The 18,145-nt window shown below is 37.9% G+C and overlaps 1 protein-coding gene across 1 annotated transcript in view; it reads right to left on the bottom strand.

The window, feature by feature from the left end:
- VWDE (von Willebrand factor D and EGF domains) overlaps positions 1–17,823 on the bottom strand; it is a 31,896-nt gene extending 14,073 nt beyond the window's left edge. The window contains exons 1-12 of the mRNA XM_054384820.1: positions 17,779–17,823; positions 14,776–15,007; positions 12,408–12,667; positions 10,688–10,777; positions 9,603–9,747; positions 8,755–8,969; positions 8,377–8,450; positions 7,368–7,641; positions 5,834–6,042; positions 4,353–5,338; positions 3,008–3,144; positions 248–403 (exon numbers count right to left, since the gene is read on the bottom strand). Coding sequence (XP_054240795.1) covers positions 248–403; positions 3,008–3,144; positions 4,353–5,338; positions 5,834–6,042; positions 7,368–7,641; positions 8,377–8,450; positions 8,755–8,969; positions 9,603–9,747; positions 10,688–10,777; positions 12,408–12,667; positions 14,776–15,007; positions 17,779–17,823 — 2,823 coding nt within the window. The remainder of the gene's footprint in view (positions 1–247; positions 404–3,007; positions 3,145–4,352; positions 5,339–5,833; positions 6,043–7,367; positions 7,642–8,376; positions 8,451–8,754; positions 8,970–9,602; positions 9,748–10,687; positions 10,778–12,407; positions 12,668–14,775; positions 15,008–17,778) is intronic.
- Between the last annotated feature and the right edge of the window lie 322 nt (positions 17,824–18,145).

Consider the following 18,145-nt stretch of genomic DNA (forward strand, 5'->3'; position numbering starts at 1 on the left):
TCTGAAATGCTTAAGGGTAACTACCTGGTGTCTAACTTCTACTCCTGAATAATGTGTATCTCTGTGCCTACCAGTCACCTTGCAAGAGAGCACTCTCAAATGGCACCCAACACCTAAACTTAGGTGATGAAACTGAGACCCCAAGTTAAGCAAGTTGAACTCCATCTTTAGTACCATTTTTAAAAGGATAATAGCTGTATAAACTGGTTTCATCTTAACAGTGAATATTTGAAATTTCTGCAAGTACCTTTATTTGCCACCTGGCAATGGGTTTATCATCAACCAGATCCATGACGTCAGGCTGCTGGTCATCATTTGGTAACTGGCAGTCAACAGTTCTGGTATTTTGAAAGACAGCTGGCACAGTTAGAGGTTCTCCAGGAATCCATTGTCTGTCACTATACTATGTGTTAAGACAGAAAAATCTGTTTTTCAGTAATACACATTATGAAATTATCTCTATCAGAGAAAAGAAAATATGTTTTGCACAATGTTTGAACAGTGTCTCTGGGTTAGAAATCACTGGAAAATATTAAATGCCATTATTTGCTCACATAAATTTCTAGCTAAGCCTGCTACTGTGGAAGAAAAGGCAGAGAAATCTTTTCTGCCACATGGTCTGTTGGCAACTGCGTTGCCAAGGCCAAACAGTTCTTCCAGTTAGAGAGTAATGGGAGGGTCAAGCAGTGGATGATCCTCTAAGAGCACTGATCTGATGTGTAAGTGCCTCTATCCATCTCCATCTCTGCTCCCTTGAGAGGATAAGCTTTGGTCAAAGGAACATGAGGTTTTTGGCAGGGCTCAGGTTATCACTCTGGGTGCTGGGGGAATACTGGCAGTTAGCCGTGAAGTCCTTCCACACACCAGCAGATTACAACATTGAACCTGCAGACTTTTCTTCTAAACCACAGTGAAGACAAGGCATGGAAGGATCTATCCTGAGAATTCAAGGTAATAGAATAGGGATGTTAATAGTATTGGACCAAAGTACTGATGTGGAAGCAGGAATAACCATACTCAAAATCAGACGGAAGGAAGAATCCAGACAAACTAAGACTCAAGAGCAAGACCAAAGTAATTTTGAGCTTGACTAGACTTTATTGAGCTAACACATTTTTTAGTTACTGGAGCCAATCAAGACATTCATTCAGTCCTAGTCATGATAGGAGATGCACTCCAGAAACCTTATGTTATTTGCTGGAGGAAAGTTTAAATCATTTCTTCAGAAAAAAAAAATCAATCAAAACTCCTTCAAATCTACTAGCTCTTTAGCTCATTAGGGTCATTGAAAAACTTGCTTCTGCAGTTCAAGGCAAATAAGGAGGAACTAAAACAGTATTTTCATTTTGGAGAAGTTACACATCTTACACAAAAATCTTAGTAAATTCTGGATCTGTGTAATCATAGGTTCCTTGCCAATGTCCTCCCCAAACCTCTATCAAGAGACGTGCAGTGGTCCTGCATCTGTGAGGTATTTCAATTCAGAATTCTCTGAATCACCTCTTTCAGCAATATGCACAAACCCCGCATCCTTCCTAACAGGACAGGACAGCTGATGGACAATGGATTAACCTTTCAGAAGTGAAAATACAAAGCAAATAAAAAAAAATCAGTGTGTATAAGCTCTCAGTTCTGCCAAAAAGTCTCTTCTATGAAATTCTGATCACTTACATTTCATCTCAAAACATGTGGAGTTCTACACCCTTTCAAGTCCATTGACATTTGCATAAAGTCACTTTTACTCTGGCCTAACAATTAAACAAACAAAACTAAACAAAACAGAAAAACCCAAATATCCTTTCCAGTGTGTTTTCAAGAAAAAAATTCTCAGCTTTCACCTCAACTACAGCAGCAGTGCTCATTTTCTATCCTGGCTCTTGCCAGTGAGAAGATCATCAATAAAAGTGAATAAATAAAAATATTTTGTAGTTGGGAATGAAATACACCACAACAAAGAGTGCTATAGCAGAATAACTAACCATGAGTTAAAACTGAGATATTTCAAACTGTGATAAGTGAACTCCCCAATAATTGTCTCACTATGAGCTGGTCTAAAAGTCTTTTAACTTAATGGAGTGTGAACTTACTCTCAGCTTTATCATTTCAAGCTAACTTGCAGATGAGTGGATACATGTTGTGTTTCAGAAAATCTATAATCAGCATTGCTCAACCTGTCAAAATAACTTTAGCATCTGCTGGGACTAGCTAAAGAAAACTTCCGTGCCTCAAGAATGAAATTTTCCCATTGAATGGTTCCCTTTCTGCCATCATCACATTGATGAAATTCAATTTTACTTTGAAGCTTTTTTTATTCCAATGTTTAACGACATAAATACTTGTAATTGCCTATTGTTTATGCCAGGCTAACTGTTGTAAACTGCTTGTAAATTTTGCTTGAGTCAATTCTAGGTCTGAGTAACAACTGTCTCTACATATAGATTCCTCTTAGTTTACTGTGTAATACTTTTTTAATCCCCTGTTCAAACCTGAGGTATGGAGCTGACATGTATCACTAAGTAGCCATTGGTATTCCACCCCAGGGAAATGGACAACACATCAAAAATGCCTTGCTCTTTTTGTAACAGGTTTATTATTTTTTAAAAAGGGCTATTTCAAGCATTAGATTTGAGACAGAATTCTACTAATGTCTTTAACCTTGCTGTCCTTTTTCAAAGAAGTGGTACTTCTGCTCCTCTTCGCAAGCACTTAGAAAAATGAACAAGGTACTGGTGGTTACTAATATGGCTGCCCTTGCCCCTTTCTGATGGATACCTGCTCTATGCTGTTATCTCCCTCTTGGCTGCTGAACATTTCCATTATGTTTTGTATTTTTCTTATCACAGAGGAAATGGCCATCTTGCAAAGACTGGAGTGTCTGCTGTAAAACACTGAGTGCCTTTGCTTTTTAGCTTCTGCTAAAGCATTGGGTAGTACACACAGCAATGACTTTTTTCCCTTGTTCTCTGGGAAGTTTAAAATGTATTTTTTACTATTGAGGGAGACTTACCTGTAATTTGATAATTTCACATTTCAGATTCAGTGACTCCCTGAAGCTATGTCCAAAAGCTCTCACTGATGTGCAGTCATACTGTCGGATATCACACAGCCCAGCATTCTCCAGCTCTGTGATTTCTGGAGCCTGGTCTTCAAAGCAGAGATTAGACAGCCAGAGTCAGTGTATTAACTCAGTCGTATGCATTTACATTAAGCTGTAGGTTTAGTTCTTTATCCAACTAAGAAAACTATGTCAACAACCAAACCTGGAGCCAGATAAAGAAAGGCATCTGCACTTTCTTTCATTAAAATTAAACTTAAAGCTAGACTTTTGCCTTTTCTTGGAACAAGAATATTATCAAACAGATAAAATATTAATCTGAAAACAAGCACTTGTGGACATGTGTTTTGCATTCTCATCTATGGTTATTTACATCACACTTGCAGAATAAAATCTAAATGAAGCTCAGAGCCTAGTAATAGGAACTGGAAAGGTTGTAGCTATGCAATAACTTATAATAGGAATCTTTTGTTTAAAGACTAAGCAAAAACATCTCAGGTGGAAGTTTTTTCAGGAAATAAATTGACAAAAATACAACACTCAAAAATTGTTTCTTATCAAGCAAAACCAGTTTATTTGACTTCAAGAGGAGTAAACCACTTCTTTTTATTATTCTCTCACCTCTTTCTCCATTTGCTTTTAAATAGGTCACTGAAAGAAAAGCACCATTGTAAACCCAAATATTAATAGGGTTTGTTTTGAAAGGGATTTGGCTTTTGTAGTTCTTTTCCTATGGTCTAGTGTACCTGCTTAAATGAATTTTTAGTGAATGTATTTACAGAAACAAAATGAAAAAAACCCAAAACCTCAAACCACCGACCCAGCTCTATTGGCTGTATTTTCTTATTCACCATCAATTTTGCTTCCACCACATCTAGCTTACAGAGATGTAACATCATCAAAAACATCCCACTTACAGTTAATAAACACTATCACATAGACTATAAAAACTTAGGGAATGGATGGATGTGGCAGATCATCCCTGAAGAAGACGGCATGTGGAAACATTGCTAATCTCTTGGGGCAATACTCTGGATTGTAAACTCAGAGTGGTAATTTTTTTAAATCTGACATACTATAAACTAAGGCCATGTTTTGCCCTTTGGAAACAAAAAGGCTGAATAGATATCAATTATGGCTGTATTAAACTGGAACTAAATTGCTGGCTAACAAACAGGACCACCATAGGGAGCCCTTGTCAGAGTATGAAAAGTAGAAGAGAAAGGAAGCTATATATATCTTGCACAAACACTGAAAACAGCATTTAAGTAAATCTCACTTATTTTCCCCCACTTACCAGATAATATGTTGCAGTCATACGAGCTGTAGCCTTGAAAACATACACACCCCCATTCTGTACATGCCCCATTACCACTGCAGAAACTGGGACAAGTTAATGCAGTAAGTAGGCTCTCAACTGACCCTTCAAGTTCCTGTTGGTTGTAATTTATTTCTTCTAAAACTCTTCTTTCACATTCATTTTCTAGAAGAGCTAAGGAAGCTTCTGCCCAACTGAGGTCATCTTTCAGCAGCAAATCCTTAACACACATGTTGATTGCATCCTCTAGTCGCTGTCCAAGAAGGCCACCACAAGATCTTCCTATACTGGAATTAGCTATTGCCTGCTGGCATAATAACAAGGCACTAGACTCGGAGAGGCCAGAAGGTGTGGGCCAAGAAGGAAGAAACTTTTGGTCTGTGTCAGTAGCATGGTCCTCTGGGAAAAAATAACTATATCCCTCTAAGTCTGTTTGGCTAAGGCTTTGGAATAGAAATACAGGATGGTATTCGTAATAATTTTGGCGCTTCCCCCTGCTTGTAACAGACTGACTTTTGGGAAGAGCACTGCTGTCACGGTGAGGATTCCTTTTAATGTCTGAGCTTGAAGTTCCTTCTCTTTCTACATCAGCATTTTCCACTGAAGCTGCAAAGACACTTGTGTTTCCTAGTGATGTTTTGTGAAGTTCGGTTTGATTACCCTCCCTCTGTAGAAGTGTAAATGAACCCATTTCATGTGCAGATGAACGTTTCTTTAAGCCTCTGAGAAAATCAACAGGACCCAGATACTCAGCAGTGACATCCAGCCCTGGTATCAAAGAAAGAAATCTACCACTTCCACTTTCTTTACAAGACAGAGGAAGTTCTGGCTGAGATATTGTCTTTGGTTTATTCACTGATGGATATAATCCATCATCTTCAAGCACGCAGTCACAGAAAACAATTTTTCTAGAAGGTGTTAAAGAAGCAGGGGTCTTGTCAAACAAGCTGTCTCCTGGTGCAATTCTGGAGAAGAAGGAAAAAGATGGAATTTTAATTGATTCAGTAAAGAATTAATCATAGCATACAGCTATAATGAAAGACCAGTTAAATCACAAAACCATGTCAGTAACTTCTAATAGAGGAATCAAGAGCAGTGGATATTTTCTTGAAACTTAGTTCAAAATCTGCTCAAAATAATCTTACATCATACAACTCTAACACTACTTTGGCACTTCAGTTTTCTCTGAAATTAAGTGTGGAACATAATGATGACATTCTAACATTAACTTAAAAAACTCAGGCATTTAAAAAGTTATTTTATTATATTAATATTAAATTAAAAAATATTTACTATATTTTAATTTATCTTTATTGTTGTATTACTTTACCATTAATTTTTAAATTTTTATTATTTGTATTTATTAGTATTATTATTTTTACAAGATTTAATTTAAGAGTGTGAAGGAAAGGTTGAACCAAAAATTACGACATTTGATTGAAACAGGAGTAGCTTGTTACCTCCATTCCTTAATAAAAGAAAAAGGAACATTAGCTTGGTTTGGGATTTCCACTCCACTTGCAGTGTGATAGTCATTCTCTGTACTTCCATCAAAGGTGCCACAGAGTCCCACTGTATGTCTGTAATCTGAACTGGGTGCCCTAAGTGTTAAGCTCATTCCCCATTCGCTCACATCAGCACGAACAAAAGCTCCTGAAGAAAACAAAACCTAAAAAGAGATTGATGATATCATCATGAGAAGCATGACTTTTTTTTTGCCTAATAAAACCATGTATGGCAAGAAACTATTGGAAAGGGCCAGGCTTATAAAGATAGCCCATTAAATTCTTCCTCTGACTAGTCTAGATCAGACAACTGGCATTACTTCTTGTGAAACCCTGTAAATAAAACCCTTACACATCTCCACTTTAGCAGGCAGCTAGATGGTGCACATGGGTCCAACTTAATCTATCATTAGCAGCTATATTGTGGAAGGTCACAGACTGTGAAACCAGAGATATCAAAGACCACCTGGGCTGCTCACTCTTCACATTCTAGCATATGGACAGGGTTGATTCTGGTAATATGGATAAAATCTTTGGCAGCACCTTTCTCAACTTTCTTTTGTCAGTAGTTAATACAGAGTCCCTTTCTACTGGCAAAGCTGATCCTAAATGTTGTAGATAGCTCAGAATAGTCTCAAAGATTTACTATTTAATTTAAGGCAAATGCACAATCTCTTGAAAGATATATTAGAAGTCTCAAGAAAATAAATCTACTGCAAGTTTAAATGCTGTTTCTATTATGAAGCTGCTGTACAAACCTGAGCAAGTCACTTAATTTTTCTGTTTCCTCAGTGTCTCAGTTGCCTAATGTCATTTTAATACCTCATATCCGAGGTCTTCGGATGAAGTGCTTCAGAAAAAAGTTAAATATTTTAAATAGTCTTATGCCAATAGCCAAATTGAAATTGAAAAGGCATGTCTGTTTATATGGCTTGCCTTTCAGACCAACAGTGATGAGAGAGTAGTTGAAGGCTTCATTTTTATTTTCTGCTTCATTTGAAGTTCAGTGGAGTCCTACATCAATTCTGCCTACAAAAGAAAAGCTACAGGAAATTATAAAGGCAAACGTGAATGTTCTGAGGGCCACATTCTCTAGAGAAACCATCTACACTTCTAATTCTGGGGATGTTATTTGGTATATTTAATTATTTGCCTGCACAGCCTTCCTACATGTCATGAGTGAGAGGGCACACAGAGACCTTATTTTAGAACATTAGGACTGCTAAGTGCCTATTGAAACTGAAAACTGCAGCTTCCACACAAGGGTTGTGACTGAAAGCTATGCAGATTCACACATTCTTGGTTTTGAGGATGATATCCTTCACTTACAAGCAAAACATTGCCAAGAGGACTAGAAATGTAAAATAAACACTATGCCACTGCTTAATTCCAGAAAATAAAACATATTTTAGCTCTAAAATTGTTGTGGATTGGTAAAAATAATTGCTGAGATAACTATTACATCTGCATACAATTATTTACTACTTACTGTTACTTTTCTCCCCAGGTAGGATTCAGTGATTCTGACATTGCTTCCTGTTGTATCTCTATTTATTACAGATAAGTGTGGCTGTGACTCATGTAGCTGACCACTGCACATGTCAAATGCAATTATATCACTTCCTTCTTTGGCAACGAAGCCACAGTTACAGGATGCTGGGTAATGAAGACTTCCACAGTCCCACTGGCGAACATGAACTTCAAAATCTCGGGACGTACTCTTATAGAGAACAAATGTTCCTGTTTTAAAATTGTCATAGAGTCTGGAAATCAAAAGAATAGTGTGTGATATCACTTTGGTTTAAAATAACTGTATCACCACATGCCAGCAACTTTATGTTAAAAATAGATTTCTAATACTTGGTGAACTTTGATAGTGCAACTCATTTTCCTGCATCAGAAAAAAACAAACAGTACACCACACAAACCAACACACAACTTGGTTCTGAACAAACATCATATCTTCCTCTATACAGCTCTAAATAAAAAAAAATTAAAGCTGTTGTACAGCAGAAAAATATGGAATAGAAGAAGGATCATTAGTGGAGTATATGTAGAGAACAGTTGTGAACAGAAACATAACCATGAAGCTACTGCCATTCTTTGATGGCTATTTTAACAGTGCTTATGACAGGGAGCTGGAGGGCCTGTTTCTGTTTCGACAGGTGTACACCTATGCAGCAAGAGCAGTAAGATGCATAGCAGTGTGTATGTGGTGGCAGCTGCTGAAAACTGCCTAAGTACCCTTGACAAAGTGATTTAGAAAGTTGCATACTTTTAAAAAGGTCTTCTTTATGAAGATGGAGTTGGAGAGTGCTTATTTCCCAAGATCTGAAAATCATTTAAGATGCAAATCATAAATAGCGATTTCCTTCTTTTTTTTTTTTTATTTAGGGTTAGCCATCTGTTCCCTGAAGCAAGGTTAAAGTAGCACCTCCTCCAAAACCCACAAAAAATCCCAAGAGAATTAAAATTAAGAGCAGAGATCCAGTGATTACCTTCCATCAAATGTAATTATATGAGGGTCAGTAAATGAGTAGCAGTAGGCAGTAGGTAGATCTTTTACTGTAATCTTCAAAACAAAGAAGCACATAGAAAACCACATCAGATTAAGAAATAAACAGACTCATGACACATTATTTACCTTATGATACTGGTTTACGTTCTCAATAATGTATTATACTTTGAATCAGAGTTGTTCTATCAGTATTAATAGATAAAAATAATTAAAATGAAAATACAGCAGAGAAAACAAAACAATGGAAAATTGACCACTTAGAAATCTTGGTGTGAGTCAGCAAGTCATAGCTGAAACAGACATTAGTATCAGCCACATTTATGGCCGGTTTAGAGAGTTCAACATGAAGATTTTCAACCTGTGTGCTTTCTGGAACGTAGCCATTCCACAGGAAATTCTCACTGGATATAGGTTCAGCTGCAATTCTGGTAATTCTGTCTCCATCCTGCACAAAGTCTGTCACAGCAGTGAAATAAATTACAGCTTGACTACAGATTCCGTTATTGCAGGGTTTCTGAAGAAGATCCACTCGGCAAGAAGAAAGAGCCAGGTTTAAACCTAGCTGCTCTTTACCTGTTTTAATGAAAACGCATCATTAGTGAGTTCTCCTCTAAATAATTCCCATACTGTTTATACAGATACTAATGTATTTACAAATATTTCATAAATTAAATTAATTATGCTGTTTTTCCTAGGTTTTGTCATGCAAACCCCTTTCTGCATCTTCATACACAGCCAAGAAACCAGTTTTGAATTTTCCAGTTTGACAGACAAATTAAAATCATGATAGGCTTACTAATGTTGTCTGCATAAGCAAGGCTCTTCCCAGGGTTCACAACTTATGCTCGAAAAAGTGCCACAGAAAACACTAATAACAGTAAAAAATAAGAACTTCACAAATGCACATCTAATACTTGCAAAACAACAGGTCAACAAAATGAACTGAATTACAAACTTTGCAAGTATTATGGTGTTCTGCCTATCCAAATTACACAATCTGGCTGCCAAAAGCACCTGCTAACTTCAACAAGTAATGGATTTACGGACACATTCTTCCATACTTTCAGCAGCAGTGTATACAGACTGAAAATTTCATTTCGCTGTTATAGAAAGTATTAAAGTATTTTGCAAAGGAAGGACACCAGCAGAAGCATTTAGAAAAACACAATAAACATAGAAGGTGACAAAAATCAGGATAATACTTACCTTCATCAAAGGTATGTAATGTTATTGGGATTTTGCAGTCACTTTCAAGCTGGCTAAACTCAGGACAAGGAATAGGAATGCTACTTTCTATTGCCAGTCTGTATTCCTTCCCATCTTCTGATATATCACTTGTTTCTGGATGGATCTAGCACAGAAGAAATTGCACTTAAAATGCAAGCTTTGTGAGTAAACTACAGCACTGTCCTTTAAGATAATCAAGTCCAACTGCAACCCAACTACCATGACCGCTAAACTACATCCTGAGGTGCCACATCTACAGCTTCTTGAACACCTCCAGGGATGGAGACTCCACCGCCTCCCTGGGTAGCCTGTTCCAATGCCTCACCACTCTCTCAGGAGACATTTTTGCTAATAGTCAATATAAATTTCTCCTGGAACAATTTAAACCCATTTCCTCTTGTCCTATCACTAGCTGCTTGGGAGAAGACCAGCCTCACTCCAACCTCCTTTCAAGCAGTTGTAGAGAGCAATAAGAATTCCCTTTAGCCTTCTCTTCTCCAGTCTAAACAGCCCCAGTTCCCTCAGCCACTCCTAGTATGACATGCCCTCCAAAGCCCTCACCAGCCTTGTTGCTCTTCATGTCCCATCTTCCCTCCCTGAGCCCAGAACAGGTTGGCCTCACCCTTCCCTTACCCTCACAGCCAGCTGGGAAGAGGCCCTGGTGACATGCTGGGAGAACCTGTTGGTGCAAGCCGAAATCACACCAGAAACGGCAGCATCAGGTAAATATAAAGGACAACAGCATACTGGGGCTCAGCTCTGTGCTGCAGCCCTCCTAGTTTACACATAAAGCATCAGCACAGACTCTAGCTACTGGAAACCAAGGCTTTTGTTACGTGTGAGCTGCTGATTCAGCCTTCCTTCAACATGAGTACATGCGGAGCAGAGAAACAACTTCGACTCTTCTGCCTTTTGACTAATATAAGTTCACTACAGCCAACAACACACTCTGCTAATTCACAATTAACATATCCTGAGTGCCTTCTTATCAGAGAACTGACTGCTTTAGCAATACCCAGATTCCTCCTACGATAAAGTAAAACATAGCTTTCTTCCAAAAGTACCTTAATGCCAGCAAAAAATTCCTTGCTCTCTGCAGAAGAGCTTTGTATATCTGGCTTCTCCAAGAAGAAAGCAGCACTGCTACAATAGACCTGTTGGGCAAAACAAGCATAATAGAAGATGTCTTTTGTATGAAGTGGTCACACGATGACAAAACCCAGGCACCACAAATCAGTTTTAATGGATTAATCATGCAGCAGCCAATTATTGATTCAGAGAAAACAAATCTAATGAATGCAGAATACAGCTTCTTGCAATCTCTGGCTCTTACAGCCTCTCACTCAGATGCAGTTGCATCCAAAAATCCTCTTAGTTCACAGTATCAAGAAAAATCAGAGTAGAGAATGGAGAAGATGCAACTGGAATAACAATTTATCTGTTTGCACCAGAAGTTACCAACTGACAGTGGTGCTGCTTAGGAAAAACACAGAAACTACTCAAGCATCCTAAGACCCTTTCCTTGCATGCTCCACCAGTGGTGCAATGGCTTCTTGATCCAAAGGCTGCATACAAATCATCATGTTTAACAAGGATTTAAGTCTCTATGGACCTAAACTCCTTCTGGAGCATTTCTTCATCCCATGACTCTGTGCTATATTACATGTTATTTGTTTCTTTTCACTTTTTTTTTTGCCTTTTAATTTTACTGAGGGCCTATTAGATCTCAGATTATACAAAACAATCAGCCTCTCCTTCTCCTCTTCTTACTATATTTTTCTCCTAGTTTCATGGACCTGGATAATCTTTTCAAAATGAAGAATAAACCACAATTTCCCTCCACTGAACCATTTCCATGCTACCATAAACTGTGGTTTTGCATCTTTTGTTTATTTGGCTGCATCCCTTTTGAGATGGGTTGACCACACATGCAGTACTTCAGGTCTTGAGAGAGCTAAGGCTTCATAGCAGCAGCAGCAGATAGTTTATAACTGTGCCTTTCCTTTTGACTGTCAATGAGCTAGCACTGTCAGGCAACTATTCACTAAGGACCCAAAGGATTTTTGAGGATTAGCCATTGCTGTTGCTGTTCATAAGCCCTGCAAGCAGCTTGGCTTTGATTTGAACACACATGCACACCAACCACATGTTTTTTGGGGTTTAATTTTAGCCAGGAAAAAATAACCTGTATTATGGCATATACAAGTAGGAAGCTTCTTGATTTTCAAATGCTTAAGCTTCTCAAAGTTACCATGACAGCCTAGGTCTCGATTCTGCTACCACAGAAGGTAACACAAGTACTTCCACTGCTTTTGATGGCAGAGATAAAACCATTTAAACCTGATCCCGGAGACAAAGCCACCAAGCAGCAGCTCATAATTGATTCAGAGAAAATAAATCTATCTAATGAATGAAGAATAAAGCTTCTTGAAATCCCTAGCCTCTGACTCAGATGCAGCGACATCCAAAAATCCTCTTAATTTACAGTATCAAGCAAAATCACAGTAGAGGGTGGAGAAGATACAACTGGAATAAAAATTTATCTCCTAGAGGTACACTATACTGTACTGTCTCAAAATCTTAATGAGAGTGATAATTACTGATATATTCTGTGGTATTTCCACATTCATATAGGCACTGTTGGTGTAAACATCTAGAGGCAGTAGGCTTCTGCCAAGAAAAATTAGGCAGCAAGGTGCTGGAACTCCATCTCTAACAACTGTTAGTGTCTACTGAGTCATATTTACAAAAATAAAAAGATATTGTAATTATGCTTTAACATACTCTGTCTCCAAGTCTGACGTTTATTCCATCTAGTTCTAGAAGTGAGAACATATGAACTGTTGTTTCATGTTTCAGTTCTTCTTTGATACCTTCAGAAGAAAGTCTTGACCAAGTTACAATGAATCCAACTGAGCTGTTTGCAAAAGGAACACCAAAGGTACATCTTAGGTAAATCCTGCCTTTGACCAACTCGGCTACAACTTCAGGAATGACTGGCAGTGGTGGTGACATAGGTGGAGAAGATGAAGGAGCCAGGTTACCTAGTCAAACAGAAGTGTGGTTTGTGCTTTTTGTTCTATGCAAAAACAGTATCAGGTGAAATGAACATTGACATATATTTTGCCAATCAATACACTAATAACATTTACCTTTTTTTCATGTGTGGAAGTGTTACATAATTGCTCAGAGAATCGGGGAAATGTGTATGTTGCTTTTATTAGTTACTAACAGGAAAAAAACCCTCTTTGATTGTATTTCAGCCAATAGAAAGATGCTGAAGAGGGTGGAAATAAAGAAAAATAAGGGAATAAAATACAATTAGCTATTTTACTAGACAGGGAACAGCAACATGCAAAGGAATTTGCCTGACAGAAGAGTATTTTCTTTACTTACAAAAAAAGAGGTGGAGAGGTGGAAGAAAAAAGGTCTATGTAAAAAGGAACAGAATAAGCAACAGCATGATTTGTAGACTCCTATTTAACTCCCAAAGAATCAATGTAATCTGTAAATCATAATTACTAAAAGTAATTTTGGTACTTTGAACACTATGCTGAGAAAGTTCTTTTGCAATTCATAGTCTGAAATTCCCTCCAGACTGCTCATTTTGCAATAAACAGAGCAATACTGTTGACAACGTGAAAAGGATTTTATTCAGGACATAATATCACTATATGTTGACATTACTGGATCATAGATGCACAGAAAATCAAAACAAAATAATTCCTGCTACAAATGCTTGAATTTCTACTCCCTCAGGATCACAGGTTTGTGGCTTTGCATCTGAAACAACTAGAAATTGTTCTTAAATTGTATATTCACACACATACAGAGTGTACACATGCACCAATCCTCTGGTAATACTGCCCTATATTAAAAATACACGAAATATCACAAGACACTAATTGAAGTGTAAATTGGCAGAAAGAAGCAGTCTTGTAGCCCAGTTCATGTACATTAATGGTAGTAGTCAGTACAAATCCTTATGCTGGAAATCACAAGTAGATTGGCTAGACCTAGAAGGAAAGGCATGTAACATCCTACCACCTCTACATCTTTTACTGCACATGTACCAAACCAACACTTAAAGATATTGCTAGTGAACAAAAGGCTAACTAAACTATTCTGTTGAATATCTATTTTATCTCCCCAAATTCGTATTTGAATGCTTGCTCCTTAATTGTAACCCTGGAGAGCCAAATTCAATGCAGATCTGCTTTGAAAAAAATAATCTTTCCTACAGGGGCCTAAGAAAAGCATGTGTGCACTGCTGTTGTCTGGTAGTTTGAATGCACTTTGAAAGTGGATCTGTGATTATAGACTTGAATATATCAGCATGATTAGTCACTGTACTCAAACTAAGTCAAGAAGGGCAGCAGCAACACTGAAAACTGAAAAAAGAATGAAGAGCACATTTTGATGTTTCACTCTTCAGTGATACATTTGAATTTCTTAGTACGTAGAGAGACAGAAAATTTGCAAAATTTACAAGTGTTAAAAACACAGTACACATAGAAAACCAGATACAAAAAGCACCCCAAGAGTATAATGCACTTCACAAGAAAACATCTTAAAAGAGGGCTTGTAAACTCAAAATGGTTTTCAGATGTACAGTATTCAGCACAGCCAAAACAGAGTTAATTTTCTTGCCTACTTTGTTTTGAGGCACTACAAATTTGCTAGCTCGCTGCCTATGCTTTTTATATCCTTTCCTCTTCAGGAGCCACCATCCAAAGTAAATGCAAAAAATTCCTAACAATGCTAAGCATTAAACACAGTTTGCTCAAGTTCTTACACAAAATTTACTCTGACAAGTAATTCTAAGCACATTCAGTAATGGGTATTTGCAGAGTAAGAGTGCCATTGTAGGTACTCTGAATTTTTACTTAGAGATGTGTCTTACATACCCATCTCATTATATGAAAATTTCCAGCTGTTATGTTTCCAGGCTTTGAACAATACCTGAGGGGTAGTATGAACCTACCTTACCATACCAAAAAGTTTTTCTATCATGTCAATATTAAAAGTAAGGATTGCAAGAAATTTTAGCATGTATAATGATTTTCAGACGTTTCAGCTCAGACAAATACCAGAGAAACACACTTACTCCTGAACACACACACTCAGTTGAATAAAGCATGGATTTTCTCACCTTCTGCACAATACCCCATGCATCCTTGAGTGGGCTGCAGTAAGTAAACAAAGAAATCTCCACAGTTCCTCACACTGACAGGGATTCGGAAAAGACAGCAGTCTTTTGAAGTGCTGAAGAAAAACTGCCATGTAGCACAAGCTGTTAACTGTTTGATCTCACCAGGTTGAGGCATGGATTCTGACTCTCTCAGAGACAACCAGACAGGGGCTTGAGTCCCACAGTGATTCATCTTCAGCACCAGAGAAAAACATCAGAAAATGGTTAATGCTGTATCAAACTGCTGCTCTGCTTTAATGAGAGGTACATATGTATTCAATTAATTTTCTGCAAGAGCTTTTAGCGAAGTTTAGACAGGACAATTGAGGACTTGCTTACTTTCTTCCTCAAGGCTGGATACCAAAAGAGACTTAAGTCTTTCTCTCAGTCTAATGAATTTGTGGTTTTGAAGTCCAGCTATAATTTAGTGCCTGAAGGGAGCCACACCTGAAAGTTCTACCCAGAAAAGCTAACAGTTGCATTATGGCTTAGTGAGCTACTCTACACCCCTTAAGCTACAGTGACTGACTGTGTTTACACTGCCAGAGCACAGCAAAGACAGGGTAGAGCATGCATATACTGAATGCCAGCTAAAGGTTCTAAAGCTGACATATTTTAACTGCCCTTTGCAATAGACTGAAGCCTCAGCTAACCTGGACTTCTGAGACGTAGCCAGCTGATGCAAGGTTACAGACTTGCAGCCCTAGCCAAAAATTAAGACATCAAGGCCCTGTCTTTCAACTCCACACCCCTATAACAAACACTGATGACTATGCAGCAACCCTAAACCCTCTGGTATTTACAAAGCAGTGGGCGTCAAGGTCTGAGGATAAGATGCTGATTCAACAGGTGATTTAAGAGGGCTCTTGTCCCCACACATGCAAATGAAAGCCTTGTTCAGTGCTTTTCCTCAGGCAGTGGTAAGCGTGCTTGTGTAACAGCCTACTTCACCCCTCACCACTGTGGCTATGTGAGGTCTTCAGGTCAAGGAAGCTTCCACGCAGGTCACAACAGCAGTACCAATCTTGGTAACCAAAGCTTTAGTCCAATTGAGCAGACACAAGAGTTTACCAGTGGAATAAAAAAAAAAAGGAGCAAAGGAGACGAAGAAGGAATCTGGCTCATGGGTTACCAGAAGGAGTTAAAGACCACCTCCTGCCTCTCATCCTGCAGAAAGCAAACTAAAGCCAAGAAGGAGGACACAGTGTGTTAAAGCCAGCATCTGAAAAGTATTCATGTGAAAACTATAAATCTGAAATTGAGATTTTGAGAACCTCTGGTTCGTACATCACCTCAAGTATTCCTTTATTTGACCTGATAGTGAAACGAGGTCTCAGATTATCTTGTTTTTAGACCTCTTGGTCTAAAGATGACTGCAGACTCATTGAGCAATTACTCATCTCGAAAGTACACCTTTCTTACTCTAGAATAACTGAGCCCATCATCAATCCATCAGACAGAATTAATGAGAAGCAGACAGAAATGGGGTGGACTGTTTTACACAGTCTAAATCTTTGACAAGGATTAAATATAGCTATAATAAAAATTCTCCTAAACGGAAAGGAAGGAAGAAGCTTCTCAAACAAGACACCCATTTCAGTTTGACTTCAAAGTTTTGACTTTGAGATTTCAGAATAAATGTCTTAGGTTTGTCAACAAATGCAAAGAAGCAGCTGCCAATGCATAAATTTAACTTGCTGACTAAGTTTTGAATCAACCTCATTCCAGCTTCCATTATCTGGACTCCTCTGTGCTAGGATGGTAGCCCATTTTTACCATTTACTAAGCACTGAGAACTTCAGTCAGATTCCTAAAACTTTCCTAAGTGATCTGAGCAGGTATTTTGCAAGTTTTCTGAAAAAACACGTTGCTTTTTTGCCTCTATCATGCTGATTCTTTGCATAGAAGTATGCATTTTGAGAAAATACAACTAGTTAATTAATCTGTTTGTATTAAATCTAACTGAAAAAGGCCTTCAGGAATGACAGTTTTTGCTAGGTTTTTGCAGTATCAAAGCCTGGATAGCAGCAGCCTCAGTAACACAGCCCTCTGGGTCCTTGAGTCAGCTGCACAATAAAGGTACTTTGACGGCTTTACACTGCTATAAAGATTTCATAAGAAATAAAAAGAAAATTTAAGTTTAGAATAACCCCTCTTTTTTCATTTTATTAGTATCTTTTAACTGCTTTGTATTCCTTTAAAATGTTTCATTGTTGGACTTTTCTTTTTCTTCTTAAAAAAAAAAAAACCCAAAACTGCGACCAGGGAATTTCAATTCATTAGGAACATCACAGGAAAAATATTCTAATGACATTTTAATATTTTTTTAACAAGGAAATATTTAAAAATAGGAAACTACAAAGATATATCTCCTTAGAATATAACAATTACAGAGCTGTGAGTACATTCTAAAATAAAGCATTCCAAGTGTAAGGTAGTACATATTCCAAGTAATCCTTGAGTCTTAGGGGACTTGCAGATGACAACGCAACTAATCTTCAGCTAGCTCTGTTAGTTCAAGTCATTTTAGGATTAATCTCTTCTCTCTAGCATGATCACTTTAAAAGCCCCACAATTACTGGATTCATGTGGCTGCAAGTCTTCACATTGCTTTCACACGGCTCTCCTAAGAGACTGACCATCACACAGTGGCTGCTTTGCAACATGATATCCCTGCTACACTGCCACTGAGAAAATCTTCTTTAGCAGCGACTACAAATGACAGCTTAAGTACTCTAAAAGGATGTAATTTATCATCCTCTGCTATTGCCCATTCAGTGTAAAATTTTCAATGCTTAAGACTTAACTGTCCAGTTAACACATTTTAATATACTCAAATAGTTAATAGAGAATGTAGAGTACTCCATATTCCTCTACACAGTGGCCATAAGTATTTGGGGTTTTTTATCCCTATGCTAAGCAAATAACACGTATTTCTCACAATCAATTGAGTTGTAACAATACCTCCACACACTTGGTTGGCATCTCAGCAGGCTTATCAAAAATCATAAAGCGATACCATCCTGGTGCTAGGGAATGGTCACATATTAAATCCTGAATAGCTGACTGCTGGAGGTGGGATGAATCAAAATCAACACTTCGGTACGGGCTCTGCAGGATCTGGTGTCCACCAGGAGAGCATTCAAGAACTGTGGAGCAAGAGGATTTGGAGTATCAAGATGGAATAGCTAACAAGTATGTTAGAAAAGATGTTAAGGATTCTTAATGGGAAAACGAGGATACAGCACAGTACAATGTGAAGCTACTTTTACTGAAAAACTTAATATCTTACTAACAACACCAAACAGGTACGTCAGCAACCTAAAACTGA

Source organism: Indicator indicator, chromosome 11, assembly GCF_027791375.1.
Source record: "Indicator indicator isolate 239-I01 chromosome 11, UM_Iind_1.1, whole genome shotgun sequence".
NCBI classification, from domain to species: Eukaryota; Metazoa; Chordata; class Aves; order Piciformes; family Indicatoridae; genus Indicator; species Indicator indicator.